We start from the raw sequence: 19,149 nt of genomic DNA, 5'->3' as shown, positions 1-19,149 counted from the left end.
GCCAAAGCTGTAGGGAAGGTCACTTCATTAATCACAGCTAAATGCCACTGTCTGCCCGTCTCCCTTCTTAACCAAGTAACACCCACAGATAACATCATTGATTGATACTAATAATTAATTCTCCTTCGGTACAGAACGACAGAGAGCATCATTCTGCGGGGAACCTTTAATTACAATGTAAAGACTCATTAGGTTAATGCCATCGCGTGCTCCGGTGGCACGGGGGGGGGCAAATGGATGTCTTCCTCAACCCGTTGACTTTTGTGAAACACGCTGCTGTCCTTTTTACTTCTTACTTTTCTCTCTAGCAGTGCTCGTCTACGTGCTAGCCTACTTTCTCTGCTGATTCAGTGTTGGAAAATGTCAAGGCAGATTTTGCTTGAGAGGATTTTGGCACATGGGTTGAAGCACAAATGATGGGCGAAAGAACAGACACACAGGCTCAGAGTGTGTGTCCGCACGACTGGGTGACTGTCGTGCATTCACGTCCGCAGTGATGTATAGGTACGCGTGTGTCTGACTTTGTCTTGAGTCACAGATACGCCGCCAGTCACGCCAGTGTATCTGCATCACAAGCAAGAATAGAGGACGTGCCATGTTATTTTATTGTCTACCAATCCCCGTAGTGTGAAGGAAGCTGATGCAATGTACCGCTCTGAGGCTTTTACTTTTGAAATAATAATCTGTGACAAGTTCACATAAATAAATGTGTCATCTACTATCCCATTCAGTCTTTCCGTGTGTCCATTGGCAATTATGGAAGCAGAGTAAGGATTCAACCAATGAAAGCTTTTGCTTTTGCTGTTCTTTATTGTCGGTGTCTGGAAGAGCTACCCTAAGAATGAACCCTAAGAATAAACCTCCAGCACTTGGGCAGTGATGCATTTAACATTTGGGATTCATCATGAATAAACAAATGAACTTGGTCATTAGCATTAGCAGCGAGAGCAGCTCCTACAGAAACTCAGATTTCATAAAAATTACATTCAAGGAGAAATATGGATTTATGGATTCCCACTATAAGACTTTACAAAAGTAAAAGCCCATATGTGAATTAAATTGTGTTTTATATTCTAAGCAGTTAACAGATTTAAACAGTACACATAACCATGCCCAAACAAAGCTGCATTTGGTCACTGATGTAGTGAAAATTACCTGAATGCACCATCCAGCTCATCATGTGGACCTCCGCTAGACTTTAGCTCCATCTTGTGGACTATTTCAATCTATTTCAGGAAATATGGAGAGGCCGCATCAAAGCTGCAGCCTGGTGGTGACGTCTTTTCACATTTCCACATCTATAGCTTTTATTCTCACAGCTGTGATTGGGATTGAGCTGGACTGAGACCTGTGTGTAGTAGGATCAGGGGCTTCTGAGGCCGACAGTCTGGTACATCTTGCGAAAGTACCATTTCAAAACAGGCTTATAGCTCAAAGCATATGTGGCATGCTAAGCAAGCTTAAATAATATGTGATGCATTGTTTCTGAAAATGGGATCATCGTGTCATTATTCAAACATTACATAAATGTAATGTAGTGTAAACTGTTTATTTCAATCACTCTCTGGATGCTCATTAGCATGTCCTCATTTAACTGAATCCATTTTGCTCAGACATGGCATGAGTGTCATGATTTATAGGCTGAACTATTATGTTTCTATGAAAGTAAATTAACTCCATTTAAACAACTCTAACATCACAAAATGCTATGAAATTTCTGTTTACTGGAGAGAACTTCTAAACGACACATCTGCCATAACTTTCCTGCCAGGAGCTGATGTAATTTGCTCACTGGAAGTGAATCAAAAACCTCTGTGTTTGGTGTCTCAGACACTCCAAAAATATTTCTGAAACTTGGCATTTCACTGACATTTACCCAGACAATGACAGAGGCCCTCTTCAGGCAGTTGATGAAAACGTTTTTGGGAAATGACCCACGAAGATTGACAAAATGCAAATAACTGCCAAAGAGCAAATGGATTTATGATCAATATTGGCAACAGCAGGTGGGACAGCAGATGTCTGTCAAATTGGATTTCTCAATTTTGGATGTATTAGCCTGCAGGTAGCATGTAAAGTAATTACATAGAACAATGTAGTATGCAGACTTGCCCATAATGTGCATAAATGGTAAGCAGTAGAGTGGATTCAAAAAATAAAATGCATAAATCCTCCAGAGAAGACCATAGGGACAAATTTACTTCAAACTCTATGGCTTTTGGTCAAGGTGAATGACAAGATGAAGGAAACTTTTAACTCATTTGGTTCCTTTTAGAGTTAGATTTAGCCTGTGCCAGGTGCTAAATTGTCCTTTGAAGATCATTGGCTGCAGTCATTAGTGGATTATTCTTTTAAATGTTACTCAACAGGAGGGAGCCCATCATAAACCTCATTCAAGGAGGTGACACTGGTGGGCTTTAATTTTAGGTTTTATGAACTGAAAAGCCTGCAAGGTTTATTGATTTTTAAATGACTTTAGCTATACTGAACTGCACTGGGGTTCAGTGGTTACAGCACAAAGGTCCTGGGTTTGGACCGCAGCTCTGCCCGAGTTTGGAAGACCTACTGTTTAGTCCAAAGATATATCTGTCTTTATTTGCCCTGTCACCCTATATTTGCACCCGGTCCCCTTTATGTTGTTTAGGTAATAAGCTCCAGTTCCTGTGACCCTGCATAGAATAGACAGCCTAGAAAATGGATACATAGATGGGTGGTGGTTCGGTTATCAGCTAGCAGTATTCATAATCATACTGGTACAAAGATAGTTGTAATTTAGCCAGATGCTGTCATTCTACAGCTCTAAAAAAAAAAAAAACTCACAATGGCCCCACTTTGGGTGTTTTATAACTTACTGGATGTTTTGACACTTAAAGCTTTTGTGATCTTGGTGGCACCATGGAAAGCTACAGAACACAGCACTGTTTCTAGAGGAGTTAAAGCAGCTGTTAAAGCATTGCATGCAGAGCCGATATCCTTGACAAATGACACTAATTGTTATCTGTATTCCAGAAAATGTCAAGGACACAATTCACACAGAAGGGAGACGGGACAAGAGGGGAGGCTGAATATCCTGGAGGATAAAGATCCAGATCCAACAGGGGAGGCAAAATACTGTATTTATATATATGAGTGGGTGATAAGGACAAAGTTAATACCATGATCTATATTACAGTATTAGCTTGACATCAATGTGTTAGGTATACCATATAATCATACTGTGTAATGTGTATATATACCAAATATTCCAAATAGCACTGTAAAAAGTGAATGTCTTAAGTAAAAAGTAATTAAAAGTAAACTCAAAACATACTAAAACCTCAGTCATAATGTGACAGATGTTGGCATTATTAAATTACATTGCAGTCATTTAGCAGATTATACTTATACTGTATAGTGTATGAAAAATTTGAATACTGCTAAATAAAATGAAGAATATTTAAATACTATTTTTTTAGAGAATACATTTTATCGTTTACATTAAACATTTGCTGCTCAATGTAATGCTTTATGGTCTTTTTCCAAAACTGAGTTAAACATTTTCCAATTCGTTTTATTACTCATTCAGTCAACGTCTCTTTCTTCACACTTTTAATTTCATAGAGGCTGGCGAGGGATGACAACTTCTTCTGTGTGCGTGAGGAGTTTACAAAATCTACCGCCACAGGAAGCAGATGGTTGAATATAGTTTTACGGTTATATTATATTGCAATATATAGGGCATTGGATTCCAAGGCTAACTGGAGCAGCGCCAGCCCTGCAAGATGGAAAGGCCTTAAGGTAGCAGAGAGATAGTCCAGCCTCTTGAGATAGAAGATATAGGCCTGGTGCAGCTTTCAGACATGACCTCGGGCATTGCCAGCCATCAAGATTACAAAGGATCCTACTTTTTACCAGTTTGATTATCAGTCATGTTTCATACCGGTCTGATAATCCTAATCTGAGTCTCCACCATCATGCCATTTTGGCCTTTTAGCAATAACCTCCAATTCTCTCTCACGGCTCCTCTTTGTCTCAGCAGAATCATAGCCAGTCAGACCAGTCATCACTCTATTCATCAATCTGACTTTCTTCATGATCATTTTTTTTCTTCCTCAAGATCATCCTCATCATCAGAAGAGAGAGTGGGATGGAATGCCCACACCTTTATCAAACCCCACAACAACTACAACCTCCACTTTCTCATGCTCAGAGGACATTTAGTAGATCGTTACCTTCCCCGCCGTAGATGATCATTATTACCTCAGCGGCAGGATGCTCAATAGGATAAACCTGCGGCGAAAAGAAAATATTAAGCAGATAAAGTTGATATCAAATCTTAAATCCTTCTCAAAAACTTTAATATTTGTATTTTTCAACAATTACAACTCCTCCTGCTGGTAGCCGTTGGTCGAGGTTGAAGTGTAACAGAAAATAAATGGAATAGAGTAAAACGCTTTTGTTATAACATGTGTTTTCATGCTGAATTCATAACTGTTGTCAAATATTGTGAATAATTAAACACTTAAAACTGTATCTGCTTACAACTACATGATGCAAAGGGGGCCAGGGCCACCATGATTGTGTTATTATGCACATCAGGTAATAAGTATCATTGACTGTAAAATAAGAAAAGAAGTACAACAGTAAGTGATTCCTCAACACTCAGGTCGACATAGTTATAAACTAGCCTATATACTACAACAGCATGATAAAATTACTGAAATTCAGTGAAGGCTTTTATTTATTTTTTTGTGCTACCCGAAGATTTCCAGTGGCCCCATCTGGCCACCCCTATGAAATATTCCTGGGGGCGCCTCTGGCTTTAATTCCTCAACAAGGTTCGTTTTCGTGATGCTTTCCGAAGCTTCAGACCTCTGAAAGTTTTGCTTTCCAGGGTTAAGGGCCAAGGGAAAAGTGTGTAGATGGCAAAAGGTCTGCAGAGCTCCTTTTCCGCGCGTCACCGCTCTGTTACCATGACTTTTACTGACGCACACGCTTCTGTGTGAGTGCTGCTAGGATGGTGAGAGCTTTTACAGTCAACCTTCGGGCTTATCTATGCGACAAATGAGAGAAGGGGGAAATAAACTTTTTTTGCCACATGGATGCTACATTTTCATCCTTCTATTAGTTTACTTTTCTAATCCCTGGATTTAACAGAGGCCGGTTAGATTAGGTCTTGAAACACTAGTAGGTTGTATATTTTCTCTCCAAAACAGAGTAAAGGATGGAAAGTGAGCATTTGGAGCCAGAGAGTTCAGCAGCTGGCCAAGTAACGGCTGAGTCATTGGTATTGATCCATAATCCTTTCAACTCCTTCAACCTTTTTATATGGTGGTCATTTTGTGCCATCCTGCAGTAAAAATCTTACATATTGCACACTTTAAACCTCATTCCTTTTTATTTTAAAGGCTGCCCCCAAAATATGAGAGCTGCGTTGACTCGAATTTCCAAACAGACATTATGAATATTACACATTTTACAGTCTAACTTGTTGGTTCAAAGCCTTTAATTCCACCTGTGTAATTATGGGGATTACAGAATTCCTTTTACCGCCCCTGAGCTCTCATCTCATTACTATAGTACCACAATAACAGCTATAACAGCTATAACACATTTTGGATCATCTTGGAATTCCATTGCATTCACCTAAATTCAGCATTCACTTTCAACATTTATTCAGAAACAACATTTTTTGGGGTTGTGTAATGATTTTACAAGATTGTATATGCAACATCTTTGCACCTTTGTGTTCTTCTTCGTTCTCCTATTGAACTATCAGACCCTAACTGATAACATGGAACTGACAAGATTCTAACATAGGAAATGCAGGAAATACAAATTCACCTCACAACTTCAACCTATTCATACAACCCCGTGCTTCCAAACGCACATGTGAAAGATTTTATATTCCAAATTTGTGTATTCTGAAGAATTCTCATAAGTAATCCTAGTTTATATATAACTAATCAAATATTTAAAAAGTTTAAGACCAGTTAGTTAAATTAACATTGAGTTTATGGAGAACTTCACATAAAACAAACTGAAATTCAGTTGAAATTCCTGAGAAGTACAGTTCTGAGACCTGAGAACTGTCAGTAGGACTGAAACACCCATTAAGATGAAAACACCAACGTTGAATTCAAAAGGTCAGTTCATTTTCAACTGCCGCTTATGTATGACACTTGAGGACATTTTAGATTTCAATGTTGATTTTCTGGCTTTTCAGGTTTTCAGGGGGAACTGCTCTTGCACGTAAATGTTAGAGGAAAAAAAGATAAAGAAACAAAGTTCGTTCACATCACTGCAATAAAATAATGTCATTCTTTGAGGGGTTGTTATTGAAAAAAAAAAAAAGATAATTCATTCATTTATTAGAAACTTAAGTGAATTTGTTTGCACAGTCAAAATCTCAGGGTTCAGTTTACATGTTCTCACCCATGTCTGTAAATGTGAATGTCTTGCTGTAAGCTGCCATGATTCATAAACTTCTGCCAATGTACAGTAATTATTCATGACAAGTAACACCTACTATGTGTGGGTGGGAGCGAATTGAGTCATGTTTCAGCAGGCAAGCATACTGATTTTTCACACATCATTTGCTTGTTTTCCACACTGTGGCTGAAGCAAAGGGAAGACTACATGAGGCTACATGTTAAACAGTCATCCAGGCTGCTTGTCTACTGTAATGCGTGGAGTGGAGTGTACTGACAGATGGCGCTGTGTTGCCGAATCAAAGCAACCATAAACTGTCAAGTTTCCTGTTTTGCGAAAGGAAATACAATGATTTCCCCTTCAAAATAATAATTTATTTTCAATAATAGGAACCTTAAACAAGAAAGTCAAACAATATCACAAACTACATGCCATGTTTCCAGAATGAATTTGCATATACAGCACCAGTCAAAAGTTTGGACACACCTTCTCATTCAACTACTTTGAAGAATCTAAAATATAAAACATATTCTGGTTTGTTGAGCATTTGTTTGTTTACCACATAATTCCATATGTGTTCCTTCATAGTTTGGATGTCTTCAATATTAATCTACAATGTAGAAAAAAATAAAAATAAAGAAAAACCATTGAATGAGAAGTGTGTCCAAACTTTTGACTGGTACTGTATATTTGTTTCCTTTAAATTGTTATAGCATGTATTAATTATTACATAAATGAATGCAAAATAATATAATAATATAATCACACTTTGCTATAAGAAATGAGTACAGTGAGTTTGTTTCCAACATAATAGGAACCTTAAACAACAAGAAAGTCAAACAATGTCACAAACTACATGCCATGTTTCCAGAATTAATTTGCATATATTTGTTTCCTTTAAATTGTTATAGCATGTATTCATTATGACATAAATGAATGCAAAAACTAACTAAAAATAATAATATAATCATGCTTTGCTATAAGAAATGAATACAGTGAGTTTGTTTCCAACATAATAGGAACCTTAAACAACAAGAAAGTCAAACAATGTCACAAACTACATGCCATGTTTCCAGAATGAATTTGCATATACAGAACCAGTCAAACGTTTGGACACACCTTCTCATTCAACTACTTTGAAGAATCTAAAATATATTCTGGTTTGTTGAGCATTTGTTTGTTTACCACATAATTCCATATGTGTTCCTTCATAGTTTGGATGTCTTCAATATTAATCTACAATGTAGAAAAAAAATAAAAATAAAGAAAAACCATTGAATGAGAAGTGTGTCCAAACTTTTGACTGGTACTGTATATATTTGTTTCCTTTAAATTGTTATAGCATGTATTCATTATGACATAAATGAATGCAAAATAATATAATAATATAATCACACTTTGCTATAAGAAATGAGTGCAGTGAGTTTGTTTCCAACATAATAGGAACCTTAAACAACAAGAAAGTCAAACAATATCACAAACTACATGCCATGTTTCCAGAATGAATTTGCATATATTTGTTTCCTTTAAATTGTTATAGCATGTATTCATTATGACATAAATGAATGCAAAAACTATAATATAATCATGCTTTGCTATAAGAAATGAGTGCAGTGAGTTTGTTTCCAACATAATAAAGTCAAACAATGTCACAAACTACATGCCATGTTTCCAGAATTAATTTGCATATATTTGTTTCCTTTAAATTGTTATAGCATGCATTAATTATGACATAAATGAATGCAAAAGAATATAATAATATAATCACACTTTGCTATAAGAAAAGAGTGCAGTGAGTGTGTTTCTTGTTTCCAACATGAGCTTCCTCTGCTTCCTCCCACTCTCTCATTATTGTGAAGCCCTCTAACGGAAGTGATCTGCGGGGTAACTCGTCCTGTCTGGTGCATGAGCAGTGTTTTGCTTTACCTTCTGTGCACCAAGTGACAGGTTTACAGGAGGAGGGAGGAGAACTTTTCCCCTTTAGATCCACCGTCTCCTCTTCGTTATGGAGGCTCGGGCACATTTCTACCGTGAGGAGATCAACAGCACGGTGTGGGAGGTCCCGGAGAAATACACCCGGCTGAAGCAGATCGGCACCGGGGCGTACGGCTCCGTGTGGTGAGTGTGGAGGACCTTGTGTGTGTCGTAGTTGGTGGTGGTTTGGACTGTGCATGGGATAACTGTTCAATCTGAGCCCAGTATGCATTAATATTGTCTCTAATGGATCAATGCAGGCCTGCTTTACGCACAGCCCAGTGTGACGCTCCTCTGGCACCGTGCGTAAAGTCTGTGCGTAAAGGCACCATGTAACAGCTGACACCTTCCTAACTCACATGCATTGTGTCTGCTCAATCAAACACATGATGTGATTCAATTTCAATGTCAATATTAAAGATGGCCACTTTCCACTTTCACTTCTTCTTGCAGTGATCACATGTGAGGTGCAGGAATACATTGTGGAAGCCACAGGAACAGATCAACATGCATATAGTGCCTTGTAGTAAAATACATATTACAGAAATGACAGTAAATGTAAGGGATGCACATGGATACAGTAGGCGTCAAGCCATTTGGTTAACACAGCTTTCAGTGTTGTAACATTCATTTGTTTGCTCAAGCAAATAGAGTAAATGGGTGTTTCCAATTCCCAGTGTCACTCAACATGATTGATTTACAAGCACCATGTTGTTAATCCAGCTGCAGATTGGGGATTCATTTGTATTACATTATGTTTGTGATTTATCAGTGATCTATAGCGATGCTGTCAAGTTCCATACGAACATTATACAAAAACACTTGGATCTATAACCTGCACTTATTTTAAATACTAGTTATGAATCAGTCCAAGTTCTTCCAGCTGACCTGAGACATTTCTGACTAGCCACCAACCAAACTCAACAAATGTCCAGAAATGTAGTCTCCCTACATTATAGTCTAACTTGTTGGTTCAAAGCCTTTAATTCCACCTGTGTAATTATGGGGATTACAGAATTCCTTTTACCGCCCCTGAGCTCTCATCTCATTACTATAGTACCACAATAACAGCTATAACAGCTATAACACATTTTGGATCATCTTGGAATTCCATTGCATTCGCCTAAATTCAGCATTCACTTTCAACATTTATTCAGAAAACACTGCCTTCTGGCCAGTTTTGGTGTCAGGCCACACTCGGTCTCCGCTTTTTTATTCATCCCATTGAGTGTGTTGATGGATCATTTGTCTGTGTACACTGAACAATGAGAAAGTGAACATTTTGAGAGCCTTGGGAAGGAAAGATAAATCAAAAAGTCAAAATGGTTGAAGATCCATCACAGTAGACTTTGGTGCTTCTGTTGTCAGAGCTGCAGGTTTTATGCCAGTTACTGTTACCGTGGTTTTAAGCATTAGTGTGGGAGTGATTGTCTGTAAAAGCTTAAAATGTCTGACCTTTAAAAGAACCACCATCTGATGAACTTGGATCAAGTCACCACCATTATCTGTAATTTTGCCAAATTGCACTTCTCTCACAAATCCTCTTAAGATAATTGCAAACATGGGGAAAAGAACAAATTAATAAACAGAAACATAGCAGTTTCATAACTAATGTACGTGTAAGATGTACTGTTTTTATTGCGGATGCTTGTCTGGCATGGATCAGCTGCTGCGTGTTAAATTGACATTAATATCCTACATTAGTGCGTCAGTGTTGTCCTCAGCATTATGCACAAGTGTTGTGTGTAATGTGTGTTGGTGGATGTGGCTCCAAATAGCCTAACAAGCTTGTCCTCCTACGATTCGGTGCCCTGCAGATCACTGCAGACATACTGCGCACATCACCAGTTGCCAAACACTTGCATGTTCATGCTCAATGAACCACAGACTCCCCCCCCAAACACTCTGTTCGAGAATCCAGACCTCCATCTGAGAACGTCTCTGAATTAATTTGCCTTCTTTGCGAGAATGAAAACCTCAAAATAGACCATCCTGTCATTTTTCTCACTGCTCCTCTGACTTCAAAAGAGTGAAATCATAGTGATACTAGAAGGCGCACGCAGACTCGGAGTGCAATGCTAATGACTTGTTTTTCCATTATTCATCACAGCTCAGCAATAAATGAGAAGACTAAAGAAAAAGTGGCAATCAAGAAGCTCCACAGGCCCTTCCAGTCAGAGATCTTCGCTAAGAGGGCCTACAGAGAGCTCCGGCTGCTCAAACACATGAAGCATGAAAATGTAAGAAGATTAAACCTTACACATCTCCTTTTTCCTTTAGAAGACTGTAGATTTGACTTGTGGGTTGTTTTTTTTGCCTTTCAAGTGGCAATCCTTAAGATATCAGCCCTTTATTGATTTATAATTTCTATTTGAGTGAAAAACGAGGTTTATTTGGTGGTACCCTGCCTTCGCCCAATGTCAGCTGGGATTGGCTAAAGGCTCCCCTGTGACCCTGAATAGGATGAGCGGCTACAGATAATGGATTGATGTATTCATTTGCAAACAGAACAGAGATAACAAATTATATTCAGTGCAGAAGGAGGCAGACAATGTGTAAGTGGGTGTGGGTGTGTGTATGTGCATGAGTGTGTGCTTGTGTTTGTGCTTGTGGGTATATTAGTTTATACACCTTGTGGCAACCCAGGGGACGTGGAGGCAAGGTTCACAGTAAAACCAGAGACTCATAGGCAGTTGGTATGGAACAAAAACTGTCCTTTAAATAAAGAGGTTGGGGTCAAATTCCTCCTGTTCGAGGTCCTTTGCCTCTGGCCGTCAGCCTTCTCCCAAGGCAAGGCAGGTCCGCTGTCCTGCGTAGGTAGCGCAGAGAGAGATGAGTCTTTTTAGATTACATCCTGTTAGTCACCACTTGTCTCCAATGGTACAGGAAACCCTTCTGATCTACTGCCCAGCCTGTCTGCCATTGCTGCTTAGATGCTAGGTGAACATATGCCTGCTCTGATTACCTCCCCCAAACCGAGCTTGGGTATCGCCCCCTGTGCTCTGCATGGCTTTTCCCCCTGGTTTGCCACAACCTGCTAAACAATAGTAATGTTACGTCTCAATGTAAGTGAAAAAGATATCAATATAATATGAAAAATAAGAAAAGGTATACGTGGACAACAATACATGGGGAAAGCAGTTAAATGAATAGATATTTTGGAATTGTGATTAGAGTGTATGTAAATACTTTCATCAGTGCGCCATTGGCTTAATCACCATTTTGTAACCTCCTTTGGGGAAAGTTGGTGACTTGACAGACATTTTTTTAAATAAACATCTGTGAGTTGCCACTTTGAATAGCATTATCAGTTTGCATTTTTTGAATAATTGAATACTTCAGCTCCTCACATGTGCTACCATGCCTCTGTATTCGTCACCTCGCTTTGTCATTCTAACCAGGTGATAGGACTTCTTGATGTGTTTTCACCTGCCTCAAGCCTCGATGACATCCACGACTTGTGAGTATTTTTGCCGTAATAGCAAACCCCTCAGGCAGAGACAGGGAACACCTCTTTTCAGAATAGGTATGGGCTTCTACAAACAGTGTGGAGGTGTATGAAGCAAAAGACCAAATATTTACAGATAGATTTAGTTAAATGACAAAGTTTAGTGGGCTGGTAAGATGAACACATTCAACGTAGACTTTTGCAGGAACAAATTAGGAGGATACTGCAAAAAGGAAGATTGATGGTTATATAAACATACATGTTATATAAACATACACAAGCACCCTAAGCTCTTATAATCAAAGTATAGAACGTCCTGGATTACAGCATTAACAGGGGGTGGAAAATAACAGCACACAGCGAAGGAAAAGCTTTTTCTTGAGTATTTGTTGCTATCGTGACTGAATAAAGTTTGTATATTGTTTGGACTGTTCGATAGAGGTTATAATACTGTTTTTTCCATTCGTTCCCTTGCTCGCTCTGCCCCTCTCCCTCTCTTTTTCTCAGCTACCTGGTGATGCCTTACATGTTTACTGACCTGTCCAAGGTGCGAGGTCATCTCACAGAAGACAAAGTCCAGTTTCTTGTCTACCAGATGCTCTGTGGACTCAGGGTGAGCCCACCTTTCAGAAACCTACAATTTTATCACGGAGAACATTAGTAAAACATTCTTGTGACTAATCAAAACCTTACTGAATTTGTTACAAACTTATCATGCACAGCCACGCCAGAATTATACTGTATTTTAACTTATGCTTTAATAATGTCAGAGAATAGTCTGCACTTGCACATATACATATAATAAAGGGTTCAGTGGAGAGTCAACCTTTTGTATCTTAAATCAGTCAATTTAATACAACACAATTATAGAATAGAGACGTACTGAAAACTATTTGAAAACAAAAAAATTATGAACTGAATATATATTTATATATATATATACATTATACTATGTTAAACTATAATAGACAGTTCTCAGGTGAAGAAATAGTGCAAACAGGCATATTAATAAAAATGTAATGTAAACAGGCATATTGGAGATACACAAAATACCATATATTAATGCCATATATCTGGCATTTTGGATGTTACGGAAATAAAAACATCTGCTTCCTGCTCTGTCTCTCCCTTTCTGCAGTACATACACAAGGCTGGAATCATCCACAGGGTAAGCACAAGTCAAATAACAATGTAGATATTTACACAGGTTTATCCTGGGAAAAGGTTTAAGTTTATGATAAAGGCTAGTATTAAGAAGAAATTGGAGTGTGTGCAGTGTATTGTACGGTACATTATTCTGTCTCAGATGGCACACATGCACTGTTTCCTTTTCTAAAGATATACAGGGGAATGCTGATTTAATTATTCATTGTTATTGAGTCAGATCCAACCCTGCCCCAACAGGTAGGATGAGTTAACTCTCTGATATCTAACTGCAAGTCTAGAGATGTTCGGCCACACCTGCCATCACCAGAGCCAAGTGGGTGTGTGTGTTGTCTAGGGAAAGTACATATCAAGGCAGATATTAATGACTTCTTATTACTTGGACTTCCAAAGACTTAAAATGGTCTTTAAAATTCTTGTTGTTGCCCGAAGACAAACTACTAATGTAGTAGATTTACAAACACAATAATGTTCACTCTGTTATTAAGATTTGTCTTGAGTATATAATGGAGCAATATAGCTTTTTTTTTTTTTTCTTTCTTTTTTTTTTACATGTTTTGATCATTGCATATTTATCGGTTATGCAAATTATTACCAAAGGCATTAGTGTGTGCTGTGGATGAGCTGTGAACATTTGTTTGAGATCAGCAAACTGTGCATTTAGAAAATATGATCATGCTCACTGTGATTCAGTCAGTGTTAGCTTGCTATTACTCTTGTAATTCCTGCACAGTGAAGGTGTTATCCACACTCACTAACAGTGCCACACTTATCACACATTATGTCGCAGTATTTTACGAGTGACTCTGCAGAAATGCTGCAGTGAGTCTTATGATCAGCTTAAAGTTGAGTCTCACCATTAGAATTCCTGCAGTATACACGCATTGCAGTATTCATAAAGCTGAGACACAGGAACTGCAAGCACTTAGGCTCTTCCCGGTCCATGTTTTAATACTGCACGGTACAAACAATATAATTTGCTGTTAATCACTATGTGCAATGAGTTACCATAACTCACTTTCTTTTACAGGATCTTAAGCCTGGAAACTTGGCTGTAAACCAAGACTGTGAACTGAAGGTTTGTACTTCTAAGACTTACACTAGAAAACATGACGAAGCTGAAATGATAGGGTTCAGTAGTAACACAAATAAGTGATCAAATAGAAGATATACTATCAAATTGGAAAAATATTGGGAACAGGATATGGCTTTACCAACTAGTTTGTGTTACTTGACACATTATTCTGATCTAATTGTCAAGAAACGTGTGTTAAGATATTGTTATTGATGTATGAAAATATCTTAAACATTGGAACAAGTATGGACAAGTTGGTAGTTCTTTTTCTTTTTTTCACACAATTGAAAGTACATGTAAAAATGAAAACCCATCAAACGACAAGTTAGCTTTTTTTCTCATGTACAGTGTTCATGTTCCAGATTGTAAATCATTTTTCTTTACTGCCAATGCAGATCCTGGACTTCGGGCTGGCTCGCAGTACTGATGCTGAGATGACAGGCTACGTGGTGACCCGTTGGTACCGGGCACCTGAGGTCATTCTGAACTGGATGCACTACACCCAGACTGGCAAGACAATCTTTGCTGTTACGAATTCTTACCTTTGTCCCTGCTGTCGTCTTAGTGTTAAGTTGGCCCGTTGGTGCTGTAGCTGTTTGCTGTTTTTTCATGTGAAAACATCTCCAGTTACAGGGATTTCTTTCTTGTATGGTACTTTATGGGTCAGCAGTTTTTATAATCCTGCAGTAAATCTGTTAGCAGTTGACAAAGATGGGTCTGACATCAGCCTGATAGTGCTGAGACTCAGTGACAGAGCTGTCATGGAAATGAAACTGACTTTCCCAGGATTAATGCTTCTTTAGGAGATAGTGTTTTTTTTTTTTCATTTTGTTAACAGCTACAGAATGGGATGTAGCACAGAGAGCAACTCTGGCAAGTTAACTCCCTGAGTGGTTTGTTTTACTCACCAAGTATTCCCGAATATAAACAGCACAATAGATTCTGCACAGGGAACTTCGCTCTGGCATATGAATGCCAACTTCCTCATTTGCACTGTTAAAGTAAAAACACTGTGACATGTTTTCTGCTTTGGTACTTACTCGTGTTTTTTTTTCTGTTTTTAATTCTAGTGGACATCTGGTCTGTGGGCTGTATCATGGCAGAAATGATCAATGGAAAAACCCTTTTCAAAGGGAGAGATTGTATCCTTTCACCAGCCTTGTCTCTTCACTGAACTTGTAACTTTGGACGCCTGTGTGATGCCAGATAATGAATATGTGTCAGTGTACAGAAATGTAAATGGACTTTATGATTTCCTAAATGACCACACATCAAGTTTTAATATCACTTTTTTTTTTCACTATTAAATCAATGTAATAATAAATGCCATTCAAGCCACTTTATTAAAAAGTGACAGTTCTATGATGGGCACTATAAATCCTGTGCAGAATGGAACACAAAAGGCAATCAAAGTATATTACATGCAGCAAAAACACGTTTCCTCAGGCAGCATCCGATGCATTTACTGCTGCACTATATTACATACTCTTCCTGCATGTTTTAGATTTACTTTTTATGTCCTTTTTTGCACTTCAGGCACTTTAATGATTTATGGAATCTACTAAAGCTGTCACTTGTGGCTTTTAGTTTCCTTTATTATTCAGTTTTATGGACCTGCATTGGAAACCCTACTTTCCACTACGTCTGTGTGGAACTTGTGTATTGAACCACCAGAACATCCCAAGTAAATTCCTTGATCATAACCTTTACCAGACATGGACCAGCTGACGCAGATCATGAAAGTGACTGGAGTACCTGGAGCAGAGTTCATACAGAAGCTGGACAGTCCAGAGGTAGGACAAATTATAGTATGTGTATGTCATAAATATACATGTATATGATTAAACTACAGTCTAACTGGGATGGAGCTGATATGTTGCTATAATTCATGACCTTTAAAAGCTGCTGCAAAGTATTAATTGATTCTTCCCACCGTGAGTGTGAAGATGCCTCATCTTCCAAAAATCATTTGGATCACGGTGGACTAAAACCTTCACTGAAATTCATGAAAATAATATTAACAAGTCCTGCTAGCAGACACTTGTTAATATTGGAGGTTGCAATATTCGTTATATCCCTCCAAGATTTTCCATTTTGCCTTCTTTAAGCTTTACCAGTAGTGGGAGTAAAGATGTAAACTTTGTCCTGAGGGTGGCACTAGAGAAAAAAGTCAGGGCTTCAACAAAAATATGAACCAGGAAGGTGTGATGGAAAATAACAGGATTTAAAGACATGGAAATGAATCATAGAAATATTCATTTTATTAAATTCTTTACCAAACAGCAATGGGGTTTTTTTTTCTATCAAAAACATAAACAAGGACTGAATTCTAAATGATTTTGTCTATTATTATCACACTATAACAACACACATAAGGAATGCAATGAAATTTGCACCAATCCCAAAATGTATCACTGTCCTAGACCCAGTAGTACTGTCAGTTTTCCTTGATGTCATTTTAAGCCACCTGCAGAGCATGGAATGAAATTGGTACAGAATATATTTCAACTATAGCAAAATATTATGGTTGGGTGAGTCATAGAATTTTACAGAAACACCTGTATCATTGGCAGACTGGAGCAGTTGATTTGTCATTTACACACACGCTAATATCTTACAATAAATTGATGTTTTGAAGAATATTTTGTAATTTATTGTAGGCTACGTGTGTGTGTATGCACGTATGTGTGTATGTATGAACAGAGAAGAAAATCAAATAGATACAGTATGAGCTGAAGCTTTGATTTGTATTATATCTGGTCAAATTTTGTTTTTGATGCTGAATTCATTTCTCTTTCATCTTTAAACACAGGCCAAAAGTTATATTAAGGCCCTTCCTCGCTATCCAAGAAAAGACTTCTCAACGTTGTTCCCCAGAGCCAGTGCAAAGGGTGAGTTAAGCAAACACCTTTTTCTTAAGCTTGACCGGTCCACAGACTTTGATTTTAATCTTTTCATCACACTTGAGACAGATTTAGGATAAGTACAGTATTTTACTACTGTCCACAGTGCTGGTGGTGAGCAAACATTTGTTGTTGATATATAATCATTTTTACTTTGCTTATAATGTTAACTTTGCTACTTTCCTTCTCTGAATTAACACCGTGGTGATTCTTTTTGTACCCTGTTCAGGAAAGCTTTTCCACCTACTGTTCTAAACAATCTGTGTCAAGCAGATTGAGAAAGTGTCACATTTTATGTATCTGGCAATAGCAAAATCACTTTGTATCTTTTGGAATCAGCAAAATAGGCACAAAACAAATTGTACTTTGGACTATACAAAAATCAATCTTCTATTCTATTCTGAAAGGCTCGCAGCAACCATCCATATGGCTTATGTCAGTCAAACATTTTTAAACATTGACATGTTACATTATTTAGTTCCACTGACTGTTTGCAGGTATCGACCTGCTGGAGAAGATGCTGGTTCTGGACGGAGACGTGAGACCCACAGCTGAACTTGCTCTGGAGCACCCATATTTCGACAGCCTAAGGGACCCAGACGACTTACCTGAACCTACACCGTACGATGACAGCCATGACAACGCCACATTGTCCCTGGATGAGTGGAAGCGTAAGCAAAAAACAATAAGCCAAAATAAAATCAATGTTCAGATTTGATTAGTGTATATACACTGCTTGTGTGTGTACCTGTCATTTTTTCTTGTCTTTCTTCTACTATGTCTCTTGTGTGCACTTTACTCTACGCTGCTGTAAGCCTGCAAATTTCCCCGCTGCGGGACTAATAAAGGATTATCTTATCTTATCTTATCTTATTTACAGATCTCATAGAAACTATATGTCATAGTATCAGTTATTGTCTCATTTTACAACTTTTCAGAAAAGAGACTTTCTAAATACATTCCTGTGTTATATGAGAAAGATAGAAACAGAGGTAATAAAGTTGTCTCGTTGGAACTGTATTATTATCATGCTTTTCTAATGGTTGAAGTGGACTTTTTTTCAAGTGTTTACCATGTTGGCCATATTGAATATTTTATAACTACAGGGCTTCTGTTAATGTGGTAATTAATAATTCACGTTATAATGTAATACACCTTTAATGGCTTTATGATTAAATTATTATTGGAGTTGTGGACATGCAGAACAAGCATAAAACAAATGGTTTTCCTCTTTTGCCCACAGGGTTATGCTTTAGAGAGGTGAGAAGCTTTGTGCCTTTCCCACGGCGGGACTCTAAGAGGAAAAACACCCTGACTATGTCTCCTTGACCCGATGAATAACTTGCAACTACTGATGCCCCGACCTACACAGCATATTGCCAATGGTGCCCTTGTATATTCCAACCATGGATTCACTGTTTCTTTTATGCTGGATAGTGAAGATTGATCTATCAAAACTGACACACCTTTTTTTTTGTGCAATTGTTCCCTAAGTGTGGATTGCTCTTCATGTTACACATTCCCTATAAATATATTGTCTTGCAAATGCATTGTGACTAAATGTCACAGAGTTTACTATAACATTTACTGTATTGTTGTTTTTCCAATTAAACAGTAAGACAAGATGTGTACAAAGTTTTATTTTTGCAGCAAATAGTAAATGTTGCTGCCCAGCTCATAGTCAAATAGAATCTATTGTCATTAAAACCGACGCAGTCTTGAGGTGAAAATTTTATCTTTATATGTTATAGAAGTAAACTTATTACCAAGGGAAAAAGTCTAGGATTTGCCAATAAATGCCCTGAAAACCCCTGACCAACAAAGACCCCAACAGATTAGCATTTACTGTGTGATTGCCCAATATGTATCCTGTGTCAGCTGAAATACGTGACCTTCACACTGAAAGCAACTATTTAATTTATTAATATCTCTGTTTGTATCACTTTGTGGTTCCATAGTTCACACCTTTAATGTCTGGTATGCCGTATATATCATAACTTCACTTTCGGCCCAACTCTTGTGGCTCTTTCTAGAACGTAACAGCCTTTGAATATGTGCTTGACTGTGCTGGAACATTAGGTTTAATTCATTGTGCCGTCTATTTGCACCTGCTACCCATCATAACACTAATTTTAAACAGGTGTAACCCTAAAATAGTATTCTGGTCTGTCACT

General features: G+C 38.0%; 1 protein-coding gene across 1 annotated transcript; it reads left to right on the top strand.

Moving 5' to 3' along the window:
- Positions 1–8,295: 8,295 nt before the first annotated feature.
- mapk13 (mitogen-activated protein kinase 13) lies at positions 8,296–19,149 on the top strand. The gene is made up of 12 exons (XM_054608445.1): positions 8,296–8,529; positions 10,496–10,625; positions 11,787–11,845; positions 12,341–12,446; positions 12,972–13,001; positions 14,028–14,075; positions 14,468–14,582; positions 15,143–15,214; positions 15,786–15,865; positions 16,885–16,963; positions 17,473–17,646; positions 18,219–19,149. The coding sequence occupies exons 1-12, from the start codon at positions 8,417–8,419 to the stop codon at positions 18,302–18,304; spliced, it is 1,092 nt and encodes a 363-aa protein (XP_054464420.1). The 5' UTR covers positions 8,296–8,416; the 3' UTR covers positions 18,305–19,149.

This window comes from Anoplopoma fimbria, chromosome 12, assembly GCF_027596085.1.
Source record: "Anoplopoma fimbria isolate UVic2021 breed Golden Eagle Sablefish chromosome 12, Afim_UVic_2022, whole genome shotgun sequence".
NCBI lineage: Eukaryota > Metazoa > Chordata > Actinopteri > Perciformes > Anoplopomatidae > Anoplopoma > Anoplopoma fimbria.
The sequence above is the reverse complement of the archived record's forward strand: the minus strand, read 5'-3'. Positions and strand labels throughout refer to the sequence as shown.